We start from the raw sequence: 24801 nt of genomic DNA, 5'->3' as shown, positions 1-24801 counted from the left end.
ACCGATAAAAGGACTCCACTAAGGGTAATATACATTTTTACAGATTTTAGGCAGTGAGAGCTGCCTCCATGAGGAATAAAAAAAAAATCGTTTATACATTTAATGAATGCAGTTAGTGAGAGTTTAGTTACTTAATTTTCTTTTCTGAAAAATCTGAATAGAAAAGTCCCCATATTTTCTGAATTTTAATAAAGGTTAAAGGTTAAAGGTTTTTTGTGTGTCCTTGCCCACATTCTCAAGAAGTCACAACAACAACAAGATTTGTGCAAGAGATGAGCCGAGAACTTAAATGGTACACCTTTTGTGTGTTTGTGAATTCCCTTTCACAGAAAGAGGGTGGACAGCAACAGTGGTCCAAAAAAACCCCTTCCATTAAAACGAAATGTTAATAGAGTATTACAAGCATGTGTTCCTCATAAATACTGCAGTGTTGTGTAGAGTAATGATTTTAATAAAGCGTGAGTCTCTGTGTGCCATTGGTGTTGCAGTGGATGATAGATAAATTTGGGAAGAAGCAAACCACTCTAAACAAAATTCTGCACTATAATGAGGCTGGGGGGTAATTAAGCCCTTTGACAGAAGCAGCAGTTTTCAAAAGACTGCAACAAGCTTCAACCTCAGGGGCACTTCTGCTGATACGTCCTCATACACATGCACACACACTCACCACAGAAATGCATTTGGTGGAATTAGTAACACCTTGTTATGCTGATGGATAAAACAAATGTCTGTTTATTTTCACAAACTAAAGTGGTTAGACAACATCATCTCTTTACATCAGAAAAAAGAAACAACACTTTATTTGATTCTTCACTTTGCCCTCAGTCTCTCCCTCCCCCGTCGTTTTGATCCTCCCCGCCTTTTCTCCCCAGCAGAGTTGGGTCTGATTTGATCTGTCAGTCTTGCAGGGCTGCAACACCTCTGTAGCTTTCACCTAACACAAGCTGACGAAGCCTGCAGACATTTCACCACAGTCTATTTCCGCAGTAGACTTTGCTTCCTAGAGTCCTTATGTGTCCCAGATTGCTGCCTCTTCTACAGCATCTCCACCAGATGGCTTCTCACAACACTCTTTCCATACAGAAACACTCTTCCTTCTTATTGAGGTTTTCAAACATCTGCACCGGTGTGCGGTGCACCTAACACTCTGACGCATTATGAGCAGCATCTTACACAACCCATATTTCAGTTACAGCATCTCTCTTTTTCGTTGTGATTGGCATGCTTCCATGGAAACCCCTTCAATGAACACCTAGTGATTTCCACCTTCATCGTGAAGTCACAGTTTAAATAAAGATGGACGATTTGAGGCCTGTGCACGCACGCACGCACACACACAACTTCCATGTGTTCTGCTGTGATCACACCGATATGTGTGTTCAGGATGAGTTTGTCATATAAAGCTTTGACCTTTATACAGCTGCAGACACATTGCCGCCCTAAAGACATCAAATAATACTTGGAATTTACGATAAGCATCCTATTCTCACTTTATAACAGAGGGAGTCTGTAATAAACATCAAAGCTGTTCCCACTATGTAAACAATGGTTGTAGTTATGGAATCAACTAAATGGCATCATAAATCACTATGTCATAGCAATGTGTCATTCAAAGACAGGGGACATGAGGCTGTGAGATAAGCTCCCATGACTGTCAGGACAGTGACATGTCTTCATGTCTGCTTGGCTTTTGACTGATGAATCGCTCTTGCAGACTTGGGCTTGGGCTGCGAACAGGCCATAAATGCACCATATCGCTTCCTGGATTAGATTTTCTTTAAACACAACTGAGGTGATTTCCAGACTGAAAGCTGGAGTTGACAACATGGACACAGGATGGCATTAATCTTGTCTTTTTTTGTTATATATATATGCTTCCTGGTATTGGAATCAAAACAGGCTCCTCTTTGCTAATCTGTCTCCAAACTATATTGTTGCCCCTAAGCACAATGTAACAGGTAAAGAAGGAGAAGAATGCAGACTCCATCTTGCTTCTTTGTTTGCATAAAAGGTGGAAAAGTCCAGCTTGTGCAGTCAGACTGTGGACTGCATGAAGACGAAGACAACCCACAGATGCATCTTTCATCTCATTCTAGTTACTAATTAATTCACCAATCGTCTGGTAAATCAAAAGTTTTGGGGGTTTTATCATGAGATTTCTATAGACCAGGGGTGGCCAACCAGTCAGAGCCTAAGAGCCTAAGAGATTTTTTACTGTGTTACCGCAACGAGCCACATCATACACATGGGCACACATGAACATCACCTCATCCCTTCCTCACACACACAGACCTCTGCTTAGCCAGATTTATTGTAAATGGCAAACACCAACATGATAATGACAGAATTTGACTTCCACAGACCACGGGCCAGTCATTTTCAACAATGAACATTGTGTGCACTGTCTCTCACACACAAACTCTCAATTCAACTAAGTCCACAAACAAAAATATAATAATTATAATATTAAATAATTAATAATTTTTTCTCTTACTATGCATGTTGCTTAGTGGGACTTCTGGTATTCCTTGCTTTGAACAATCTTCTTTAAATCTGGCTTGTATTCAGTTGTTGCCACGCAAAGCAATTCTTTCACATGGGTGTCAGTCAGAACAGATCGATGCTTTGGTTTCACGTGTTTTAGGGTAAAAAACAGACTCGCTGACGTATGTTGACCCAAATATTGACAGTATCTTAAGCGCAGCACATTTGACATTGGGGTATTTTCCATTGGCACACTTTGCCAGAACTCAATGGCCCCTTCCCTTAAAGCACGTTTCAGTTGGTTCTCCTCGCAAAGATCGATAATCTCCAACTCAGCTGCAGCCTCATCTGTGACTAGCAGGGCTTTCAAACAGTGCGGCTCCACATTAAAAGGGGCAACGAGGAATGCAATTTGTGGCCTTTTCAGTTGTAGATCACGGAACCGAGTCACGAAGCTTTCATGCAGGTTTTCTCGTTTGGCTGTGCATTTTTTCCCTGCCATTTTGAAGGCGAACTTGACACTAATTGTTTACTCAAAAGATCTTGTCTCTACTGAGAAACTTTGCGGTATTTTCATCTAACGCGCATGCGCTTTTGGCAAAAGACCGTATTGAACTCAAGCGAAGCGAACACGCACATTAAAAAAACACAAACCCAAACTTCAGTATGAACGTTAGAGCCGCATGAAACCAGGCAAAGAGCCGCATGCGGCTCAGGAGCCGCGGGTTGGTCAGGCCTGCTATAGACAGTGAAATGTTTGAGATGGAAAATAAATACATCCTATATTTTATTATTTCATTTGACTAACTGATCCAAATTGATATATCTCAAATCAGGATTGAATAAGATAAGACTTTATATATATTTGTGAGCCAAAATCAGGAACCCAAAAGTTGAGGGAAAACTGATGCATACATTACAGTCATATCATGCAACTGTGCCTGGGTAAGTTTTTGAGATTGCTCCTACAACTTGCATACAAAGTTGTGAGGAGACAAACAAACATAGTACCGGTATTCTAATTTCAATCTGTGAAGAGATTCAAGTTGTAGGATTTACATAAATTAGTCTAAGTCTAACTTAAGTCTACGTCACAGGGGTCTGCAGGAGGTATGCAACACATATTTGGAGTGCAGGTCCTACCTTGCCAATGTACTGGTAGTCGCTGCCTGTATACTCCTCTTGCAGGAAAAACTGGTTCCACATCCAACCTCGTCTCACTCTTTTGAGCAGCTTCTCTCCCCTGGGTGCTGCTGCAGCTTCCTTTCTGTTAGCTCTCCATGTCCTCTGTCCATTCAGTGACAAAGCATCCAGAGATAGGCCCAGACAGAGAACACAGAATATGGCCAGAATGATAGTCCTCATTTTGCCTGAAGGGAGTGAGGGATGCAAATGTCACCAGTATTCTCTCGTTTCAAATTGTACCACCCAAATGGGCAGATAATTCTGTCAGCTGTAGTCCTTTAGATTTTTGAAGCTGTAAAAGAAAAACAAAAGTAAATGTTAACCTTGTGTAACAGAAACAGCACGTGGAGACACTTTATCTACCCACCAGCCTGCAATAGCAGCAGAAAGTCTTACCAGATGACAATTTGAAATTAAAAGACCCAAGCCATGAAAGAGAGCCACGAAAAGACAAAAATGCTGCAGCAACGGAAACATTAGTGACATCAGAGAGGACTGATTCAAATGTTAAGAAAAAAAGAACATGAATATTCTTTATTCCCTAATCCTGTGACACCTCTTTTCTTCGCAGTGACAGGACTGACCTACTCATCATGAAGACAATGCTAAATACTTGCTTTTTACCATGTTCTTTGTTCTCATCCCCAGCCTCCACCATCACTCCACTGAGCCTTTAAAGCAACCATCTCCTTGCCTCCCAGTGTATAAGGTTTGAATTCTACAACCATGAGATATCCAAAAGCCTTGTCACCATAGTAACTAGTAACCCAGGAAAATGTTTTTTGAAAAGTGCACTGAACAATCATTTCTCCAGAACAGTCCTGTCCCACATCACCATCATTTCCAAAAGGCAGTAAACTGAAATAATGGAGAGGAGAAAAAAAAACATTTTAGAATTGTCTGTATTTCAAATGAATGAAAATACGATGCTAATATAGTGAGCTTGATTTCTGAAACTACTATAATAATAATTTTTTTTTTTACTACTTTCTCACTACAGCGAATAAATACTGGAAAAGAAAGAGTTTTTACTTCGATTAGTAACACATCATCATTGTTGCGTAGAAAACTGCAGCAGTGGACCAAATCCAACTTCCACTCATCATTATTCCTTCTTATAAGTATTATTAATAAGGGTTGGGCTGCAACAAATAACTAGAATCTACTCAGGGATTTTGAAGCTTTTCCTTTTCCTGACGCACGCACGCACGCACACACCTTTGTACTTCTATGTTTGTTTGGACTTATATATATATATGTGTGTGTGTGTGTGTGTGTGTGTGTGTGTGTGTGTGTGTGTATGTATGTATGTATGTATGTATGTATGTATGTATGTATGTGTATATGTATACTGTATATTGGGTTTGCAGTAAAATAATCATGAACAGTGCTACACCTGATGCAGCTGCATATGTGATGTGTTTCTTCTACTCCTCTTTCTATCCTTTACCCCTTGTTATATAGTTATTTTCTCCTCCAGAGGAAGATGAAGGATGAACCAGTCCATCAGTTCATATTAAGATTTCAGCTCAAGAGTCCAACAGAGATTTCTGCAGGTAAATGTTCTGCTTGCAGGACATACAGCTCAGTCTTTTTCATTTCTCTTATGGAAAGAGTGGATCTTACTTCAACCATGTGTAGCTTTTAATTTCAAAGTAAGACTCCTTTACATTCATTTCTACCACCTTATTCTTCTTACCGCTCATTCTAATGAAATAGTGCTCTGCAAAAAGCTGTGAATTAAAAGTTATAAAATGGAGAGATTCCCAGCTGGGTGCCTTCACTCTGTTTTTTGGGGTTTTTCTTTTCAAGTCTTTCTGCAGCAGTATTATATTTAATGCCCCATAAAAGTTTTACATAGTTTTTTAAAGTTATTTTAATGAGCCTCAGAGTTTGACTCAAATTACCAAAATACTCCTTAAAGCATCACTGTGCCTGTCTTACAGCAGTCTGTACCACAAGTGAATACAGGCTTCTGTTCAGAATTCAGTTTGCCCCTTTCAATTTCCTCACTGTTGACAAAATAAAGCAATGCTGGGTTTCAATTGATATTTTATAATCAAGCATAATTTGAGACATTTGAATTTATAAAACAAATATGAGAAAATATCTTGGATTTTTTTATGTTGTCAACTTTTACACTTTTAAGCGACTAAAGTTTGCTAATTATGTTATTTTCTCAAATGTGCATGTAGCTCTGCAAGTATTTGTGTGTGCATAAAGAGAGAGACAGAAGCCCTGTTTACTTGATGTTTTTTTGATATCCGCAGACCACCAACATGTTGTCATACAAATCAAGCCAATAGGTGGCGGTAATGGACCAGACAGGACCAGAGAAACATACACCGCTTGCACATTAATGTGCAAGGTTTTCGCCATTTGGGAATTTTCATATTGTCCGACCTCCCACTGAGAGTTGCATATTTTTGCCTCTCCCTCATACGTCAGCATTTTTTTTTCACACTTTGTTGAGCAGCTAGTGTATCTTGTGATCTTGCCACCGTGCTATCAGTAATAATAACACGAAGTTTGCTATATCGTTACACAAGTTGTACATATATACTCTTGCACATGTGCAGTTTATATCAGTATTCCCCGATTGTTGGGATGCCGTTGAGCTACATGATGAAATTCACGTATGTTCATCCATTAAAAATCATGTAGTGACACATTTGATTCTAAAACATGGAGAGAAAAAAATTCTGCCCTTCAGAGATCATTTTTGGGGGAGCTCAACAGGAAAACCTTATGAAAGTCATCCAAAATTTTGATCATTTTTAGATCAGAATGAGCAGCTCTCACAGCGCTGCAGCTTCAACAATGACAGGTTGTTGAAAGGCTGCCCAGTGACAATATCCAAACGTGACAGCCAGGTACATTTACGGCACTGGATGCCCTTCATTTTGCAGGCAAGACAAGACACAAATTTCCAAGGTCACTGGCATGGTCATTTGACCCAGGAGAAAATGCCGCAAAAATCCTTTCAAACTGCTGGAAAGACCCGCATCGATTTTCCCTGAGATCGTGCAAGGACAGCATGTTGTAGTAACAATAACCTCTTGTCTGATTTGTGTAGAATCAATCACACATTCATAACTAAACCCGTAAACTCTGCGGTGGATAGTAAGTGAATGCTAAGCTGGTGACATGCAGTAACCTTATCTTTCAAATCAACTAATAAGATAAACAAGTGCACAGCAAATACAAGAACAAGAATACTCAGATGGGTGTGTATCAGACCTTTGCGAGCCTGTGGGACACACCGGAGGCCGAAGCAGTACAGTTTACCGTGGACGACCTTTTTACAGTACTGCAATTAGACAGCCCGTATGAGATGGTATGACAGGTGGAGGCACTCAGGATTCATCGATGTGTGTAAGTCAGAGTAGCAGACAGACTACCTGCAGAAGCTCTCTTCTGCATCAAATGTTCATGATCTTCACATGGCAATCACTGTGCCTGTCATCACCTGCTGTGCAAGGCACCACTCCGCAGACAGTCGCCCAGACCAGAGAATTCCCAAAAGACTAATTAGAGGTGAAAAAGACAATTTCAGCCGCAGAGCAGCATGTGTGTGTGTGAGAGAGAGAGAAAGAGAGAAAAAGGGAGAGAGACAGAGGCTGACAAGTACAAGCTACACTTTCACATCAGACCAGAGCAGTCATCTGAAAGCAGCCAACAGCATCCACTCCCTGTCCAGTCCCCCAACAGTCACACGCACGCACGCACGCACGCACGCACGCACGCACGCACGCACGCACACATAAATCCTGTCCAGTCCCCGAGCTTTGGCAGAATCAAGCCTCATTATGAATAAACCATAAATGAGAAAGTGAACTTGCACCTTGACTTTAGACTTTTCACAACAAAAATAGAAAACTTTTAAAACAACTTTTCCTTTTTGTGACCCATATAAGTCACTCTCTTCTAAGTCACTGACACTACAGTAGTAGCACTGTAATTAATTGACTTCAGTCCAGAATCAGCACACAGTTGTTTTCCTAATTCAGTTATGTTTTAAAATATTCAGAATGAAGGATCTCTGGATTTAATGTCACACCTTTTTGCACTTAGATGTAAATTAGAAAAAAGAGAAACAGTCAAAACGGTACATAAAACAGAACAAGGCTGCATTTGAAGATGTGTCTCTGTGAAATAAGGACCTTCAGTCTGGATATTTGTTAAGATGGCAAAGTCAAATGTTGAAATATTTTCAGCCGCTGACATTTATCATTGCACATGAACCAATGACCTACAATATGGCTGCCAAAGGGCAAATTACATCACATTACATCTCTCCCCATGAGAAGTGAGCCTCCACTGCTCCGCAATCCAAACAGGGGATGATGTCCACTGCCACTGCCATTTATTTATGGCCATATTGATCTGCTATTGACTGTCTGTGTGCGTGTGTGTGTGTCATGTTGTGTGAATGAGCAGTCGAAAGAGCACAAGTATGGGAATAAGAGACTTGAATTAACAAAAAGTAAACACTGACCCTGAATAAAAATAAGGTTCTCTGCCAAGTGAGGCTTTATGGAGCCTTGTAAAAATGTACTGTAAATACAGATCCACATTTGCACACACACGCACGCACGCACGCACGCACACACACACACACACACACACACACACACACACACACACAGATCTAGGGCCATTGCAGTTTATACTCTCTCTGGTCTCAAAACTCCAACTGTGATCAAGACTGCTATTATCACCAGCCTACTCACTGATGCTTCAAAACACAACAAAGAGCTCCAAGTCAACACTTTAGTTCTAAGGAGAAAAAGCAAAAACAATGACAATGAGCTGCCCAAGCCCTGCAGCAAAGATCAGCAACTCCTCCTGGTCCATATTAGATTCACCCATGTGGTCCCATGATATTTTTGTAGGAGAACAAAGATGCTGCACAAAAAAAACAAAAAACATGCAGATTATGTCTATCACCGTTCAAATAAGCAATAATACTGGCCCAGAATCCTAACTATTGTTATATTATTTAACTAATTACACTGGTTACATTGATATGATGATAAAATGATACAACTATATATGTAATCAATCAATCAATCAATCAGTCTTTATTTATATAGTGTCTGTTACAATCAAAATTGTTTCTAGGTGCTTTACAGAATCCCAGGGCCTGACCGACCAACAAGCAACAGTGGCAAGGAAAAACTCTCCCTGAACAGGAAGAAACCGTGAGCAGGACCAGGCTCATGTAGGGGGACCATCCTGCAGATGGCCAGCTGGGTAGAGAGGGAGGAGAAGGTTGGAGGACAGGTGGAGGAGAGGAGAGGAGAGGAGAGGAGAGGAGAGGAGAGGAGAGGAGAGGAGAGGAGAGGAGAGGAGAGGCAGTCATGACCCGTTGGGGTGACAGAGGCCTGTCAGGTGAACATGTTTCTGGATGTAATGATATAATTTTGTTTTAATTTTTGAAGTAAGAGGCAAATCCCTCATCAAGTTTCGGAAAAAAGCTACAGTAATATTATAATATAGAAAATAATTACTGAGTGAAAATATTTATATTCACAGGATGTAGACATAAAGGACAAAACGATATTTGGGGGTCACTCTGCATTTTAGGAATCACTGAACTGGTCGATGCTCTCACTCACAATGTGCCAGCAGGGCTAGTAAGTACAGTCAGTCAACTGGCACTGATGGCTTATCTTTAAGTAAGGAGAGGATGCTCCTGACATCTCCTGTGTTTAGCATCTCTACTTCATATAGAAAAACTATTAGTATCAATAGAACCTCAACATCCTTCTCTACTACTTGCATACAAATGTATTTGTGTACAGTGTTGTAATTTGAAAGAATATTAAATTCTGTAATATCTTAGATTTAAACTAAACTACATGAAGCCTTTAATCTAAAGTTCTTGTGCATTATCCAGCTGGAGTGCTTTTACAAGAATGCTTTTAGTGGAGTGCAACGGGTGACAGGAATTGACAAAACAAACAACAGGACATGTACATGGCAAGGTCGTGTAATCCTTACCCTTATGCCTGACCCCCATAACACACACACAAGCACGCGCGCACGATGTGGTTGACCCATTCTGAGCAATTACAATGTCCCAACCAGCCTAATCCCCCTGACAACCTGAGCAGCTTTAATCTGAACAAAGGGGAGATAATAGATTTTGAAGAGTGTGTGCATGTGTGTCTGCGTGTGCACACATGTGTGCTAGAGCGAGAAAATGAGAGAAAGATTTCTAGTTCTTTTTTGTACTTTTTGATAGAAACTAAAATGTAGCGTTTACACAATACAAATCAGCAGAACTCCTCGGCACAAACTGACCCAGCATCAGTCAGAAGAAACTGTTGCTTTTTCTGCAATGTTTGGTTGTGATCCACAGCTTGGATTTAGCAACAGATAGCGGGATTTGTTGGTGCTGAACTTGGAAAAGAGTATTAAACCAATCTATGGGCCTAATTATGAAGCATTAACTGAAATCTCACCAGTGGAATCTGCTCTGGATGGATGGATGGATGGATGGATGGATGGATGGATGGATGGATGGACAGACGGACGGACGGGCGGGCGGACAGATAGATAGATTTTACTTGTCCTGATACCTTGGAAGAACTGTTTAAGGGTTAAGAAATGTTTTCAAGGTCAAGATTAGAATTGGGTTCAGTTAAGTTTAGGATAATGGGTTAGTTGGGATAGTTTAGGTTATGGTAGGAGACTGAGCAATGCAGTATGTCTATGAAAGGCATGACGAAGATAGAGATATTTGAGGCTTTGTGCGTGTGTATGTGTTTGTGTGTGTGTGTTCTCCAGTATTGTGACTGTTGCCATGTTCATCAAGAACAATTAGTGAGGGAGCATGTTGTTGGTAGCAGATGGCTCTTTAGGATTTACACAGTTACGTAACCATCAGTGAGGGCTTGAGGAGGAAAGAGGCCACATCAGCAGGACTGAGGAAGATGAGAGACCTGACACATCAGGAATAGTTTTTTTTATCACACAGCAGCAGACTCCAGAGAGCAGGAGGAGGCTGTCTGTTCACAATCATCTCCTTTGTAGATACATTATCTGGGGGGAGAGCATCTATTAATCTTAATGAAACTTACCTTTTCTTATATTTTGTCCGGCAAGTCCAGTTTTATAACTATGACTTGTACTTTCAGCTATATCATCAAAAAGATGATAATGATATACACATGAAACTACAGCTGCAGCACGGATGGTGGCACAGCAGTTGTTTTATTCAGAAAAACATCCTTCTGAAAATACTGAAATGTCATGGCACATTGTAAAAGATTTTGATTAGACAACAGCAAGAACACTGAGCTGTAAGTGGAGTGAAAAAAAAATCAGAGGGACTACTAAGAGACGAGAAATATCACAATTAATATCAAAGTATCGCAACACTTTGGGCCATCATTGCAGCAATTTTGGAAAAGGAGTTTTGCTTTTTAAAATGTTAAGTTGATCAGCTATTAGACTCAATATTAACAAGCATCTTAATACAGAATCAATCATGTTAAGACACTTTACAGAAGCAAGAGCCTGAACTTGTTGATCACGTTAAACAAATATAACATGAATCAATAAGACGGCGTTCAGCTATAATTTCAACAGTTGTTGATGTGTAGTCTAGATAAATTTGGTACATATTAGTATTTCTACGCCCCTCCTGGGCTACCACCTTATCGTGGTGGAGGGGTTTGCGTGTCCCAATGATCCTAGGAGCTCATTTGTCTGGGGCTTTATGCCCCTGGTATGGCCACCCATGGCAAACAGGTCCTAGGTGAGGGATCAGACAAAGCATAGCCCATGACCCCCTAATGATGATAAACAACATTGGTGCCAAGTTTCCCTTGCCCGGATGCGGGTTCCCGGGGCCCCCTCCTGGAGCCAGGCCTGGGGGTGGGGCACGTTGGCGAGCGCCTGGTGGCCGGACCTCTGCCCATGGAGTCTGGCCGGGCACAGCCAGAAGAGCCAACATGGGACCCCCTTCCCGTGGGCTCACCACCTGCAGAAGGGGCCAAGGGGGTCGGGTGCATTGTGTGTTGGGTAGCGGCCGAAGGCAGGGACCTTGGCGGTCTGATCCCCAGCTGCATGAACTGGCTCTAGGGACATGGAATGTCACCTCTCTGGTGGGAAAGGAGCCTGAGCTGGTGCGCGAGGTTGAGAAGTTCTGACTAGACATAGTTGGCCTCACCTCGTCGCACAGCAAGGGCTCTAGAACCAGTCTTCTCGAGAGGGGTTGGACTCTCTACCACTCTGGAGTTGCCGATGGTGAGAGGCGGAGGGCAGGAGTGGCAATTCTCGTTGCTCCCCAGATTAGTGCCTGTATATTGGAGTTTACCCCGGTGGATGAGAGGGTAGCCTCCCTTCGCCTTCAGGTGGGGGGACGGATCCTGACTGTTGCTTGTGCCTATGGTCCAAACAGCAGTTCAGCGTATCCACCCTTTTTGGAGTCCTTAGAGGGAGTGCTGGAGAGTGCTCCTTCTGGGGGCTCCCTCGTCCTCCTGGGTGACTTCAATGCTCACGTTGGCAACGACAGTGTGACCTGGAGAGGTGTAATTGGGAAGGCCCCCCTGATCTGAACCCGAATGGTGTTTTGTTATTGGACTTCTGTGCTCGTCTCAGATTGTCCATAACAAACACCTTGTTCAGGCATAAAGGCGTCCACATGTGCACTTGGCACCAGGACGCCTTAGGCCGCAGATCGATGATCGACTTTGTGGTCGTATCATCTGATCTGCGGCCGCATGTTCTGGACACTCGGGTGAAGAGAGGGGCGGAGCTGTCAACTGATCACCACCTGGTGGTGAGTTGGATCCGATGGTGGGGAAGGATGCCGGACAGACCCGGCAGACCCAAACGTATTGTGAGGGTGTGCTAGGAACGCCTGGCAGAGTCTCCTGTCAGAAGGAGCTTCAACTCACATCTCCGGGAGAGCTTTGACTATGTCCCGGGGGAGGCGGGGGACATTGAGTCCGAGTGGACCATGTTACGTGCCTCCATTGTTGAGGCAGCTGACCGGTGCTGTGGCCGCAAGGTGGTTGGTGCCTGTTGTGGCGGCAATGCCCGAACCCGTTGGTGGACACCAGCGGTGAGGGATACCGTCAGGCTGAAGAAGGAGTCGTATCGGGCCTTACTGGCCTGTGGGACTCCTGAGGAAGCAGATAGGTACCGGCAGGCCAAGCGGAGTGCAGCTACGGCTGTTGCCGAGGCAAAAACCCGGGCATGGGAAGAGTTCGGTGAGGCCATGGAAAGCCACTTTCGGACGGCCTTGAAAAGGTTCTGGACCACCATCCGGCATCTGAGGAGGGGGAAGCAGTGCACTGTCAACACTGTATAGTGGTGATGGTGTGCTGTTGACCTCAACTCGGGATGTTGTGGATCGGTGGAAGGAATACTTCGAGGACTTCCTCAATCCCACCAACATGCCTTCCAGTGAGGAAGTAGAGCCTGGGGACCTGAGGACAGGCTCTCATATCTCCGGGGCTGAAGTTGCCGAGGTAGTCAAAAAACTCCTCGGTGGCAAGGCCCCGGGGGTGGATGAGAACCGCCCAGAGTTCCTTAAGGCTCTAGATGTTGTAGGGCTGTCGTGGTTGAGCCGACTCTGCAACATCGCGTGGACATCGGGGGTGGTGCCACTGGATTGGCAGACCGGGATGGTAGTCCCTCTTTTTAAGAAGGGGGACCGGAGGGTGTGTTCCAACTATAGGAGGATCAAAACCCTCAGCCTCCTTGGTAAGGTCTATTCAGGGGTACTGGAGAGAAGGGTCCGCCAGATCGTCGAACCTCGGATTCAGGAGGAACAATGTGGTTTTCGTCCTGGGAGTGGAACAGTGGACCAGCTCTACACACTCAGCAGGGTCTTCGAGGGTGCATGAGAGTTTTCCCAACCAGTCCACATGTGTTTTGTGGACTTGGAGAAGGCATTCGACCGTGTCCCTCGGGGGGTCCTGTGGGGGGTTCTCCGAGAGTATGGGGTGCCGGGCCCCCGATACGGGCCGTCCGCTCCCTGTACGATCGGTGTCAGAGTTTGGTCCGCATTGCTGGCAGTAAGTCGCACTCGTTTCCGGTGGGGGTTGGTCTCCGCCAGGGCTGCCCTTTGTCACCGATGGACAGAATTTCTAGGTGTCATGGTGTTGAGGGGGTCCGGTTTGGTGACCTCAGGATCGGATCTCTGCTTTTTGCAGATGATGTGGTCCTGTTGGCGTCATCAGCCCGTGACCTCCAACGATCACTGGATCGGTTCGCCGCCGCATGTGAAGCGGCTGGGATGAAAATCAGCACCTCCAAATCCGAGGCCATGGTTCTCAACCGGAAAAAGGTGGAGTGCTTTCTCAGGGTCAAGGAGGAGATCCTACCCCAAGTGGAGGAGTTCAAGTACCTCGGGGTCTTGTTCATGAGTGAGGGAAGAATGGAGCAGGAGATTGACAGGCGGATCCGTAGTGGTGAAGAGAGAGCTGAGCCAAAAGGCGAAGCTCTCGATTTACTGGTCGATCTTCGTTCCTACCCTCACCTATGGTCATGAGCTTTGGGTCATGACCGAAAGAACAAGATCACGGGTACAAGCGGCCGAAATGTGCTTCCTCCGTAGGGTGGCTGGGCTCTCCCTTAGAGATAGGGTGAGAAGCTCTGCCATCCGGGAGGAGCTCGGAGTACAGCCACTGCTCCTTCGCATTGAGAGGAGCCAGATGAGGTGGCTTGGGCACCTACTTAGGATGCCCCCTGGGCGCCTCCCTGGTGAGGTGTACAGGGCATGTCCCTCCGGTAGGAGACCCCCGGCAACACCTGGGAACGCCTGGGGATCCCCCCGGATGAGCTGGAAGAAGTAGCTGGGGAAAGGGAAGTCTGGGCTTCTCTTCTTAGGCTGCTGCCCCCGCGACCCGACCCCGGATAAGCGGTAGAGGATGGATGGATGGATGGATGGATAGTATTTCTACAACGCTGCTCTACGTACTGCTGTTAAAATGATATCAATGTGTCTTTTGTTTTTCCAATTTGTTGTTATATTTGCCATTGTTCCAGCCTTAGAGGGCCAACAACCTCCTGCAGATAACATGAAAATACACCAATTCATTTTACAGCTACCACACTGAACCTTTGTTTTTGTGTGTGTGTGTGTGTGTGTGTTTGTGTGTGTATATACATATCTTTCATTCACTGTTGTGTTTTATGATGAGAGATCAAGTTTTATGGCAGCCACAGAGCCCAGAAAACAGCAGGAGGACCCGCAGTGGCAGTGATGGAGCTGTTGTCAGTCAGCTCTGGAATGCTCCAGGTCTTTACTATGCAAATGAGCAAACAAGGTCTCATGTAAACCAGCGTGTTTACATGTAAGTGTTTAAGGATGTGGTGGAACAATGAGAAAACACTCAGAAGGAAGCCAGCTTGTTTTGAGGAGAGTCACCCGTTGAGATGAACATTTATAGCATCATCCTGTAATCTACTTTAATTTCCTGACTTTGCCTCTTCAGGCTCTTCTGGAAAATAAAACCTCCTCTTCACTACAGGGAGTCCAAGTACTTCTTTCTTAATCTTACACAGGTTCAATCCTCTTTGTAAGTGGTTCAGTTGAGTCTGATGAGCAGAAGCCCCTCATCACACCGTCAAACTAGTCTGCCACTTGTTTTGGTGTCAAATCCAAATGTTCCATCAATATATATGAATATCATATATATATATATGAAGTATTCATACTCAGTCGGGGCTGAATGGAAGTGAAGGCACTTAATATGAAGCCAGATTTCGTGTAATGTCAACTATGATTATGTAAGATGTTTTCAATGCTCATTAGGGATACAAAGCTAAAATATTTTCTGATAACATTCAATATCAATTAAACCCATCTTCCCTGCGGTGATTTGTTTCCCAATCTATTCACCAGCTACTAATTTGGGATGAAAGCTGTTAATCTGGTCTTGGATGGTAATCTGGGTGCTCCATGCCTGCCACTTGAAACCTTCTATGACATTCAGACATGTCAGAAAATGAATAGAAACTCATGTCTTTACCCTGTTGTACTGCCCAAACACCCTACAAAACCCAGCAAGCACCACCAGCATGCTATGTTTCTCAGATCCCAACACACTGGCTCTGTCATGCTCCTGCTCTTCCTTCACCCATCCAATTAATACAGACAAAATCTGACGACAAGTTTTTCAGCCAAACAAGCAGGATGGCAGCTAACGCGGGATCGCCAGTGAGCATTTTTTCCCTCCTGATGTCAGTAAACATGCAGTCATCAGTCTTCTACTTGATTGATTCCATCATGTTTGGCTGTCTGCATACAGTCAGGAGTTCATAATCCTACACTATCACGATCAGCCACTTCAAAATATCTCTTTTAACAATATCGTCCCCTTCCCTGTGATTTGCTGGCTATACTATTAGATGCATTTAAAGAAAAAGAGCAAAATATTTAACAAAATAATAAAAAATTGATTGAAGATATCAGATTTTCTGTACCTTGTTATGGCAGAAGTTGAATTAAAGTCTGCTTTCTGCCTGAATGTGAGGACATTAACAAGCAATTTATAATAATTCTTCTAAAGACTCCTGCCAAAAGGTGAACTACACTTTTACTTTTTTACTGACCATGTCAAAAGACAAATAATCGCAATTAAACAAAATGAAAAATGAATAGATAACCGTGCATGATTAATAAACCAAAAAATTGTTAAATGTAAACCAAAAAGTTACCGTGCCACTAGTCAAGATGCAAAACATAACAACTCTTGAATAATTCTCTAATAATAAGGTAACTGGTGTTTTATTGCTGTTGGTGTCTGTAATTATGATTTAGAAAGTGTTTGGTTTGTTTCAATATTGCATTTGATTTGTATATTTTGGCACACACACATTATGGTTTGGTTTCAGGCTTACAACAATGATATAATTACTGACTAAAAATGTAAGACCGAAAGGAATCAGGTGACCTCAAGCCATATCACTTTTTCAGATCCTTTGAAACATATTTTTAGTGATTTGTTTCTCTTGATTGTATAAGTTAATGGTACATTTTATATTTCTGTTTGCTATTTAGGAGTACATTATGTACGCGATGACAAAACAGAAGATACTTTCCTGGCTTTGATGAAGTTCGGGAATTATCCTAATGTTATCTTGGCCTCAGTGGAGGTACGGCTGAGCCAAAAATGTTGAAGTGCATGAATAAACAGCAGTTTGGTAGCGAAGCTACTTTGTTGATCCCAGCTTCTCCTCCGTGTGCTAGTTGCCTGTTTGATATCTGCTGTCAACCAAAGTTACAATATGAACCGCTGGTGGAGGCTGACTGGTATGGTTGGCTCAAGGCATCCTGGGTAATTATTCACATTCCTGGAGAAGGAGTTACAAAAGCAGACCTGGTTGCATCAGTAAATTTCCCAGGTCAGAAAGTGCTTTGCCTTGAAAAGTGATAGAAATCATTCCATTAATCAAATTAGTGATGCTGATGATGCACCTGGACCGACTGAGTGTTATCACACTCCACCACACATGAATACAAAGGCTATTGTCAGGGCTGTTTCCTAAGTCAACACAATTAGCACACAGTAAAGTTTCAGGGCTTCGTTTGCACAGCTTCTACAAATCAAACATGCTGAATAATATATATATTTTTAAAACTGAGCTTGAAAGAGAAAGCAAGTCATCCCAGACCAGCAGCATCCAAAGCAAAATTATTAGTTTAGACTTGTTAAATGAAGCAATCATAGTCAAAAAACAGTGTTTACTCCCACACCAGCAAGTGAAGTCTATCTAGAACTAAATTAACTCATCCTGTACTTCTCTGTGCCCAGTGTCAGCGAGACATTTCTGTTTTGTTTCACTGTAATACAGTCTCACACTCGAGAAAACAAGGACTGAGTAGATTATATGATTTCCCAAGACCCATCGTACAGATATCAGTGTGAACCTCAGAGATCTTTTAGCAGTTTAGCATTCCACTGATTAACCATCACGTCATCGCATCGCAATAACTTGGCTAATAGTTGCAGGTACTTCACCAAGAGTTACTTTAAAATTCTGTAGTCTATCATCATGTGGAAACATCTATAAACCATACTTGTATTCTTGGTTACAATGGAAGCTTCTGCCAATATATATAGTACAGCTCACTAAGCACTCCTCTTCTGAATAAAAGGAAAATGTTGATGTTTTCAAGACACCAAGAGAAAGTAGCTAAACTAAAGAAAGAAAATACAAATTGCAAATAACTGATTATGAAGGCGGAAACATTTAATGATTTAAACATAATCCAACAGTTCTAAAGACAAGGAAAGCTTTGCCAAAAAAGATTGATGATTAGATGGCTTCTATTTCAATCAATTCTTTGTGCTCCATTTTTGCTGATAAAGCATTCTGAACATAATCCCCAAAGTCTTTCATCCCAGTTTGCAGCAAAGTAAATCCCAAACCATTATAGTTTAAATGAAAAATTCCAACCCCAGAACTGGTTCAGTATAAATTACATAAATGGGAATATCATTCATTTTTCTGAATGTTCTTCGATATAACATATATTGTTGCCTGGATTTCCATTTGTTTAAGTAAATTTGGAACAAGTCGCATCTTTACATTGAAGCTGACAGGTGCTGATCTTATTTGTTTAAGTGAAACTGCTGCCTCTGCATACACTGTATAAAAAAAAAAATCAGCATTTTCATCCCAAACTCTGCTCTGCCAGCTTAATAAGCACAGTAGGTGTTTTTCCCAAGCCCTGATTTGGAACGACACAGTCAAATAAATGCTCTGAGTTTTTCTCTGTGATCCAGAGGATTACATGCTTTTATGTCTTCATTCCTCCCTTCTTCAAAGGAAAGAAAGAACCTTTGCCCCCAGTGTGGTGGGACTGTCAGGCTCTCACCCTGAACAAAGAGAAGGACAAACGACACCTTGTTCTCTCTGATTGCACCCTGTTTTCTGCAGCAATTGTGTGCAAATAATGACTTGTTCTTGATCCAGGTTCCGTCTGAGAACTCTGGACTGTTCAGATGTCCACAGGCTGCACGATTGAACCAAATGCAAGAGCAAAGGTGGCTGACTTTATTGGTGTTGGGGTTGTCTGTAAACATCTCCCTGGTGCTTGATTAAAGCCACATTTATATCTTTACGATCATTGAGAAAGTTTTTTATTCTTTTCCTTTTTAATAATATTTTTCACTGATTGTGAACTGGAAAAAGTCTGAGCACAGGAATTTACCTGAAAAGGTTCTTTTTTGCCATCTTTTAGATAAAGAGCTTTTGTTGAAAATGATTTTTGTTGAAATGTTTATTTGCCCTGGTGTATGCTGTACTCTTAAAAATAAAGCTGCTAAATTAAACCACAAAGGGGTTTGGTGGGTTTTTCTTTCCAGTTGGCACATGGAACATATTTTTAGATTTCTTCAGAGGGCGACATTTAATTACCGGAGAGAAAAATCACAGAATATTTCCATACAATTTTGATAAAGAAACTAGATTTAAAAAACTTGAAAAAAAGATTGATAATAATTTCCTGAAGGAACTCTTCTGTTGACATAAAAAGGTTTTCTAACAACAAAAACAACCATCAAGGTCTTAAGAAAAAAGTTTTGGTTCTATGAGCAACAATAGAGTTTCGATTGGTTGTCACAGAAGGTTTGCTGTTGGAACCAAAGAGCCCCTGACAAAAATCTAAAAGCCAATGGTTAGGGGTGAAACCTGAAAAACCTCTTTTGGAAGCAATCTTTTAAAAAGTTCTGGCCCTGTTCTACAGTTCTGTCAGCTCCCATTCCCAACAAAGCCTGCCATTCACACATTCTGATTAGTTTTGGATTAAAGACAGTTAAAGGATCATGGCTTTAGGGTTATGACCACCCTGGAATGCCCCCAGAGGCTGTGTTTTTCTGCAGGCTCAGCTCAAGGAAACAAAGTGCTTTATTGTGGTTGATGAAGTGAAATTAGCCACGCTGATATATACTGATACATGTAGAAACCATGATCTAGAAGTTCTTCCTCTGTCCCCAGTGGAGACACCGTGGAGGGCAGACCAAAATCAGAAGAATGTTTTGGATTCGCATGCACTGGGATCAGTAGATGGGAACCTTTAATCAGGTGAAAAGTTGAGTTAAACTTCCGATATCTCAATGATGAATGGTTGTTAATTAAGTGGCTGCTGTAAAGTCATAGCTGAGCCACTGAGAAATGACTGTGAGGACTGACTCACACCTCCTAACATGGACGATATATGCCAATAGATTCTAGAATCTTGCCAGGCATGCTGGGAAATCCCCAAATCATTCAAGGTATAAATCAATGGGTCTCAATAGGGGGTGGGTAGAATTAGTCTGAATTAGCTGAGGCTATGAAAAGAAGTGGTCCTGGTTTGGTCCTGATGTTTTAGTGGTTAAGGGAGGTTTGCTGTGATTAAAATAATTAAAATATATTTGACGATGTACTAATGAAAACAATTAACACATCAGAAGAAATGAGCATTTATCTGAGGCCCCTTCTCAAATTTTAACTAACATACTTTCAAGAATCAGTTAGAGAGCAGCACAACAACCAGAAACACCAATAAATTCACACTCTTGTTTGTTTCTATGCCTCACAAATACCTCACACTTTCCAACAAAAATCAAACCTATCAACACAAAAGCAGGCGGAAATACAGTGCGCTCAACATGTGCTGGGACACAAAAAGCCAAATATTTTCCATCACCAAGCCAGACAAAGACACCACTCCACCCACTGAGGGGCAAACAAGTGTCACAGCTTTAAAAAGGACGAAAGATTTCATCTTAAAATCATCATTTAGAACAAAGCCAGTTTACTGCAGGTGCATTTTCATTAAAATGAAGAAGATTTCATTGTGAAAATGTGGATGAAACATGCCAAGAAAAGATAACTACATTGCCTCTTCACTTAATTCTTCAATTTCTAATTGTCAGTGCAACAAGAACAGAAGAGTTTTACAAATGCTGCTGTTATGGAAGGGATTTTGTTACATGAGATTATACTGAACCATACATAAAAAATGAATACCTACGAAAACTACTTTAACCGCTAATTCTCACAAAGCTACAGTATATCACAAATCCATCATCACAACTCAATACCAATTGTACAAAACAGGATTAAAATACAATTTAGTTTTGCATTTAATTAAAAAACTGTTGCTACACAAGTGGCCAGATGTTGCCGACTTTAACCAAATTAAAGCCCACAAAGATTAGCCTGTTTTGCTGACTCTTGTGAGCGATCAAGCCCTCTAATGGGATCCACGTAAATGAACTCAATCTTACAGAAGAATCCTCATCCAGATCAGCAGAATAAAGTGTCAGATGTCTCAGATGTAACTGTGGGGGGTCTAAGATGGAGTCAAAGGCAGAAACAGAGAAGAAGCGTCATGATTCAGATCTCTCTGTCCCTCCCCAAATTAAATCACAACAGGGGCAAAGAAAAACCGTACAATGCTGTTGATGTTTCAAGGTTTATCAAATGAAACCATTTCACTTTGAACAGCTCTGATTCATAAATGCCATATTTGCCATATTTGACGGCAAGGCTGTGATGTTCCTTCAGAATCCCGGTCACAAGATAATTAAGAGATAATTAAAATATAAAATCTACAACATTGAAATAAATAAATGATCAGTGTATTCTTTTATTTAAAAAAACAATATAAATATTTAAATGGACAAGACAAAACACTTAGTTATGCTAATATGTAATTATTTACGTCAAAGTTTTGCGTTCTAATTTACGCGTGAGTGAACCTTGGAACTTTCAGACCGAACTAGGAAACACCTTTACTTAGTGATAGATAATAGAAAAGCATCCCTTATAGAATAAAAGTTAGTTAAAAACCTCACATTATTTCTCACATTTGAGATGAAAGTGGGTCCATGTGCCGTCAGCGACCACCATGCCGCGCCGCACCAGATTCCAATTTGAGCACATCATTTAAGTACATGTACAAAAGCACACGCAAGAAACCAACAAATCTAAGCAGAAATTTTTAAATGCGGGGGTGAGGAAATACCCATTGACATTTGTGGGGAAAATTTCCACCCAAAGCCGCTCTGATGACACTGAAACCGACGAGGAGAAAGCAGAACCACTTACCGCGGCGTACCGAGGATGGAGCCCTAAAGACGGACTGCTGCCAGATCTCTGTCCCCCTAGCGCGCGCTCTCCCTCTCTCTCTCACGCTATCGTTCCCTCTCTCTCTTACACACACACACACACACACACACACACACACACACACACACACACACACACACACACACACACACACACACACACGCAATCTCTCTTTCTCTCTCCCTCACTCCATCGTAACCCCCGTTCTGTTTCTTTTCAACAAACTGGAACCGCTGCTGGTTGGACTTCACAGTGAAATTGTCAATTAAAGGAATTCGCCGCCTTTCTCTCTTCCCGACTGCAAACTAAATACCGTACAAATATCGGTGGAGTTTTAAAGAAGATCCCGGCGCTTCAAACTTGCGTTGAGTTTAAAGTTCAGCAGGGGGCGACAGTGGGAGCCGGAAAAAAAAAAAACAATGGAAGAGATGAAGATAGGTGGGAAAGTGGATTTTCTGCTTCATGCTGCACAAAAATTCAAGTAATTGCTGTTGTTCACCACTGTAAAATGACAGCTCTGTTACTTTTATAAAATGTATTTTTTACATCCGGACTCCATGCTGTCCCTCATTTGTCTCCACAGGAAGTGATGCGGACGTCGGCCCACCAGTGGCTCGACCAGGGAACATAATAGGGAATATACCAGGAAATATAAAGTTTTGCTGTCACCGTGTTGAATAATCATACCAAATGACCTTTTTCAGAATAATGGCTCCTCCTGGATAATGGAGGCACTTCTGCTTCACCATTCACAGCTAATCATCTTCACTCATTGCTTATGAGATGTTTGGAATCCTGAAATCAGTAGAAAGTGAAGACACATTTTGTGTTTTGGTACCACTCTCTGGGCTTTGGTAGCTGCAATTGAGGTTAATAAGACAGATCTGCAATTTAACGTTTGCCTTAAATTTAAACTCATGCTGAACTTCTAAAACCCCTTCAGCACAATGCATAATCATTTGTAATGACAGATCTTCAAACTGTCCTAAGGTCAGTGTGCAGTTCCACATCTATCAAAGTATACAATTACTCCAATCCTTTTTAATAATTTTTGAGCAAATGAGTCACTGATGGTTCTGGACCACCATCCAGCGTCTGAGGAGGGGGAAGCAGTGCACTGTCAACACTGTGTATAGTGGTGATGGTGTGCTGCTGACCTCAACTCGGGATGTTGTGGATCGGTGGAAGGAATACTTCGAGGACCTCCTCAATCCCACCAACACGCCTTCCAGTGAGGAAGTAGGGCCTGGGGACCTGGAGATGGGCTCTCATATCTCCGGGGCTGAAGTTGCCGAGGTAATCAAAAAACTCCTCGGTGGCAAGGCCCCGCGGGGGGATGAGATCCGCCCAGAGTTCCTTAAGGCTCTAGATGTTGTAGGGCTGTCGTGGTTGAGCCGACTCTGCAACATCGCGTGGACATCGGGGGTGGTGCCACTGGATTGGCAGACCGGGATGGTAGTCCCTCTTTTTAAGAAGGGGGACCGGAGGGTGTGTTCCAACTATAGGAGGATCACACTCCTCAGCCTCCCTGGTAAGGTCTATTCAGGGGTACTGGAGAGGAGGGTCCGCCGGATAGTCGAACCTCGGATTCAGGAGGAGCAATGTGGTTTTCGTCCTGGGCGTGGAACAGTGGACCAGCTCTACACCCTCAGCAGGGTCTTCGAGGGTGCATGGGAGTTTGCCCAACCAGTCCACATGTGTTTTGTGGACTTGGAGAAGGCATTCGACCGTGTCCCTCGGGGGGTCCTGTGGGGGGTCCTCCGAGAGTATGGGGTGTCGGGCCCGCTGATACGGGCCGCCCGCTCCCTGTACGATCGGTGCCAGAGTTTGGTCCGAATTGCTGGCAGTAAGTCGAACTCGTTTCCGGTGAGGGTTGGTCTCCGCCAGGGCTGCCCTTTGTCACCGATTCTGTTCATAATTTTTATGGACAGAATTTCTAGGTGCAGTCATGGTGTAGAGGGGATCCGGTTTGGTGACCTCAGGATCGGGTCTCTGCTCTTTGCAGATGATGTGGTCCTGTTGGCGTCATCGGCCCGTGACCTCCAACTATCACTGGATCGGTTCGCCGCCGCATGTGAAGCGGCTGGGATGAAAATCAACACCTCCAAATCCGAGGCCATAGTTCTCGACCGGAAAAAGGTGGAGTGCCTTCTCCGGGTCAAGGAGGAGATCCTGCCCCAAGTGGAGGAGTTTAAGTACCTCGGGGTCTTGTTCACGAGTGAGGGAAGAATGGAGCGGGAGATCGACAGGCGGATCGGTGCGGCATCCGCAGTAATGCGGACTCTGCACCGGTCCGTTGTGGTGAAGAGAGAGCTGAGCCGAAAGGCGAAGCTCTCGATTTACCGGTCGATCTTCATTCCTACCCTCACCTATGGTCATGAGCTTTGGGTAATGACCGAAAGAACAAGATCACGGGTACAAGCGGCTGAAATGAGCTTCCTCCGTAGGGTGGCTGGGCTCTCCCTTAGAGATAGGGTGAGAAGCTCTGCCATCCGGGAGGAGCTTGGAGTAGAGTCGCTGCTCCTCCGCGTTGAGAGGAGCCAGATGGGGTGGCTTGGGCATCTAGTCAGGATGCCCCCTGGACGCCTCCCTGGTGAGGTGTTCAGGGCATGTCCCTCCGGTAGGAGACCCCCGGGGAGACCCAGGACACGTTGGAGAGACTATGTCTCTCGACTGGCCTGGGAACGCCTGGGGATCCCTCCGGATGAGCTGGAGGAGGTAGCTGGGGAGAGGGAAGTCTGGGCTTCTCTCCTTAGGCTGCTGCCCCCGCGACCCGACCCCGGATAAGCGGTAGTGGATGGATGGATGGATGGATGGATGGAGTCACTGATCCCATCAATGATTTATACAATCAGCTTGTTATAAACAGATTTCAAAATGAAGGGACTGTCATGCTGCCAATAACTGCAGATAACAGCACCCATCTGTATGTATGTAACTTTGCACAACACTTCCAGGCACTTTCAGCAGAACAGAGCATCAGAGTTTTGTGTTTTCATTGTAAGCATAATTCCTGCCCATGGAAGCAAACCCCAGTGTAAC

General features: G+C 43.2%; 1 protein-coding gene across 2 annotated transcripts in view; it reads right to left on the bottom strand.

The window, feature by feature from the left end:
- LOC101070706 (cadherin-6-like) overlaps positions 1-21891 on the bottom strand; it is a 50445-nt gene extending 28554 nt beyond the window's left edge. Inside the window, exons 1-2 of one of the 2 annotated variants that reach the window (XM_003975525.3) lie at positions 21739-21891; positions 3628-3961 (exon numbers count right to left, since the gene is read on the bottom strand). In XM_003975525.3, the coding sequence (XP_003975574.1) occupies positions 3628-3849 (222 nt within the window). In that variant the 5' untranslated portion in view covers positions 3850-3961; positions 21739-21891. Of the gene's footprint in view, positions 1-3627; positions 3962-21497; positions 21514-21738 lie in introns of those variants that run through there. The other variant, XM_011616353.2, reaches the window with a different exon arrangement.
- Positions 21892-24801: the final 2910 nt, after the last annotated feature.

Source organism: Takifugu rubripes, chromosome 22 (assembly GCF_901000725.2).
Source record: "Takifugu rubripes chromosome 22, fTakRub1.2, whole genome shotgun sequence".
Lineage (NCBI taxonomy): Eukaryota > Metazoa > Chordata > Actinopteri > Tetraodontiformes > Tetraodontidae > Takifugu > Takifugu rubripes.
This window is presented reverse-complemented; position numbering and strand designations above follow the sequence as displayed.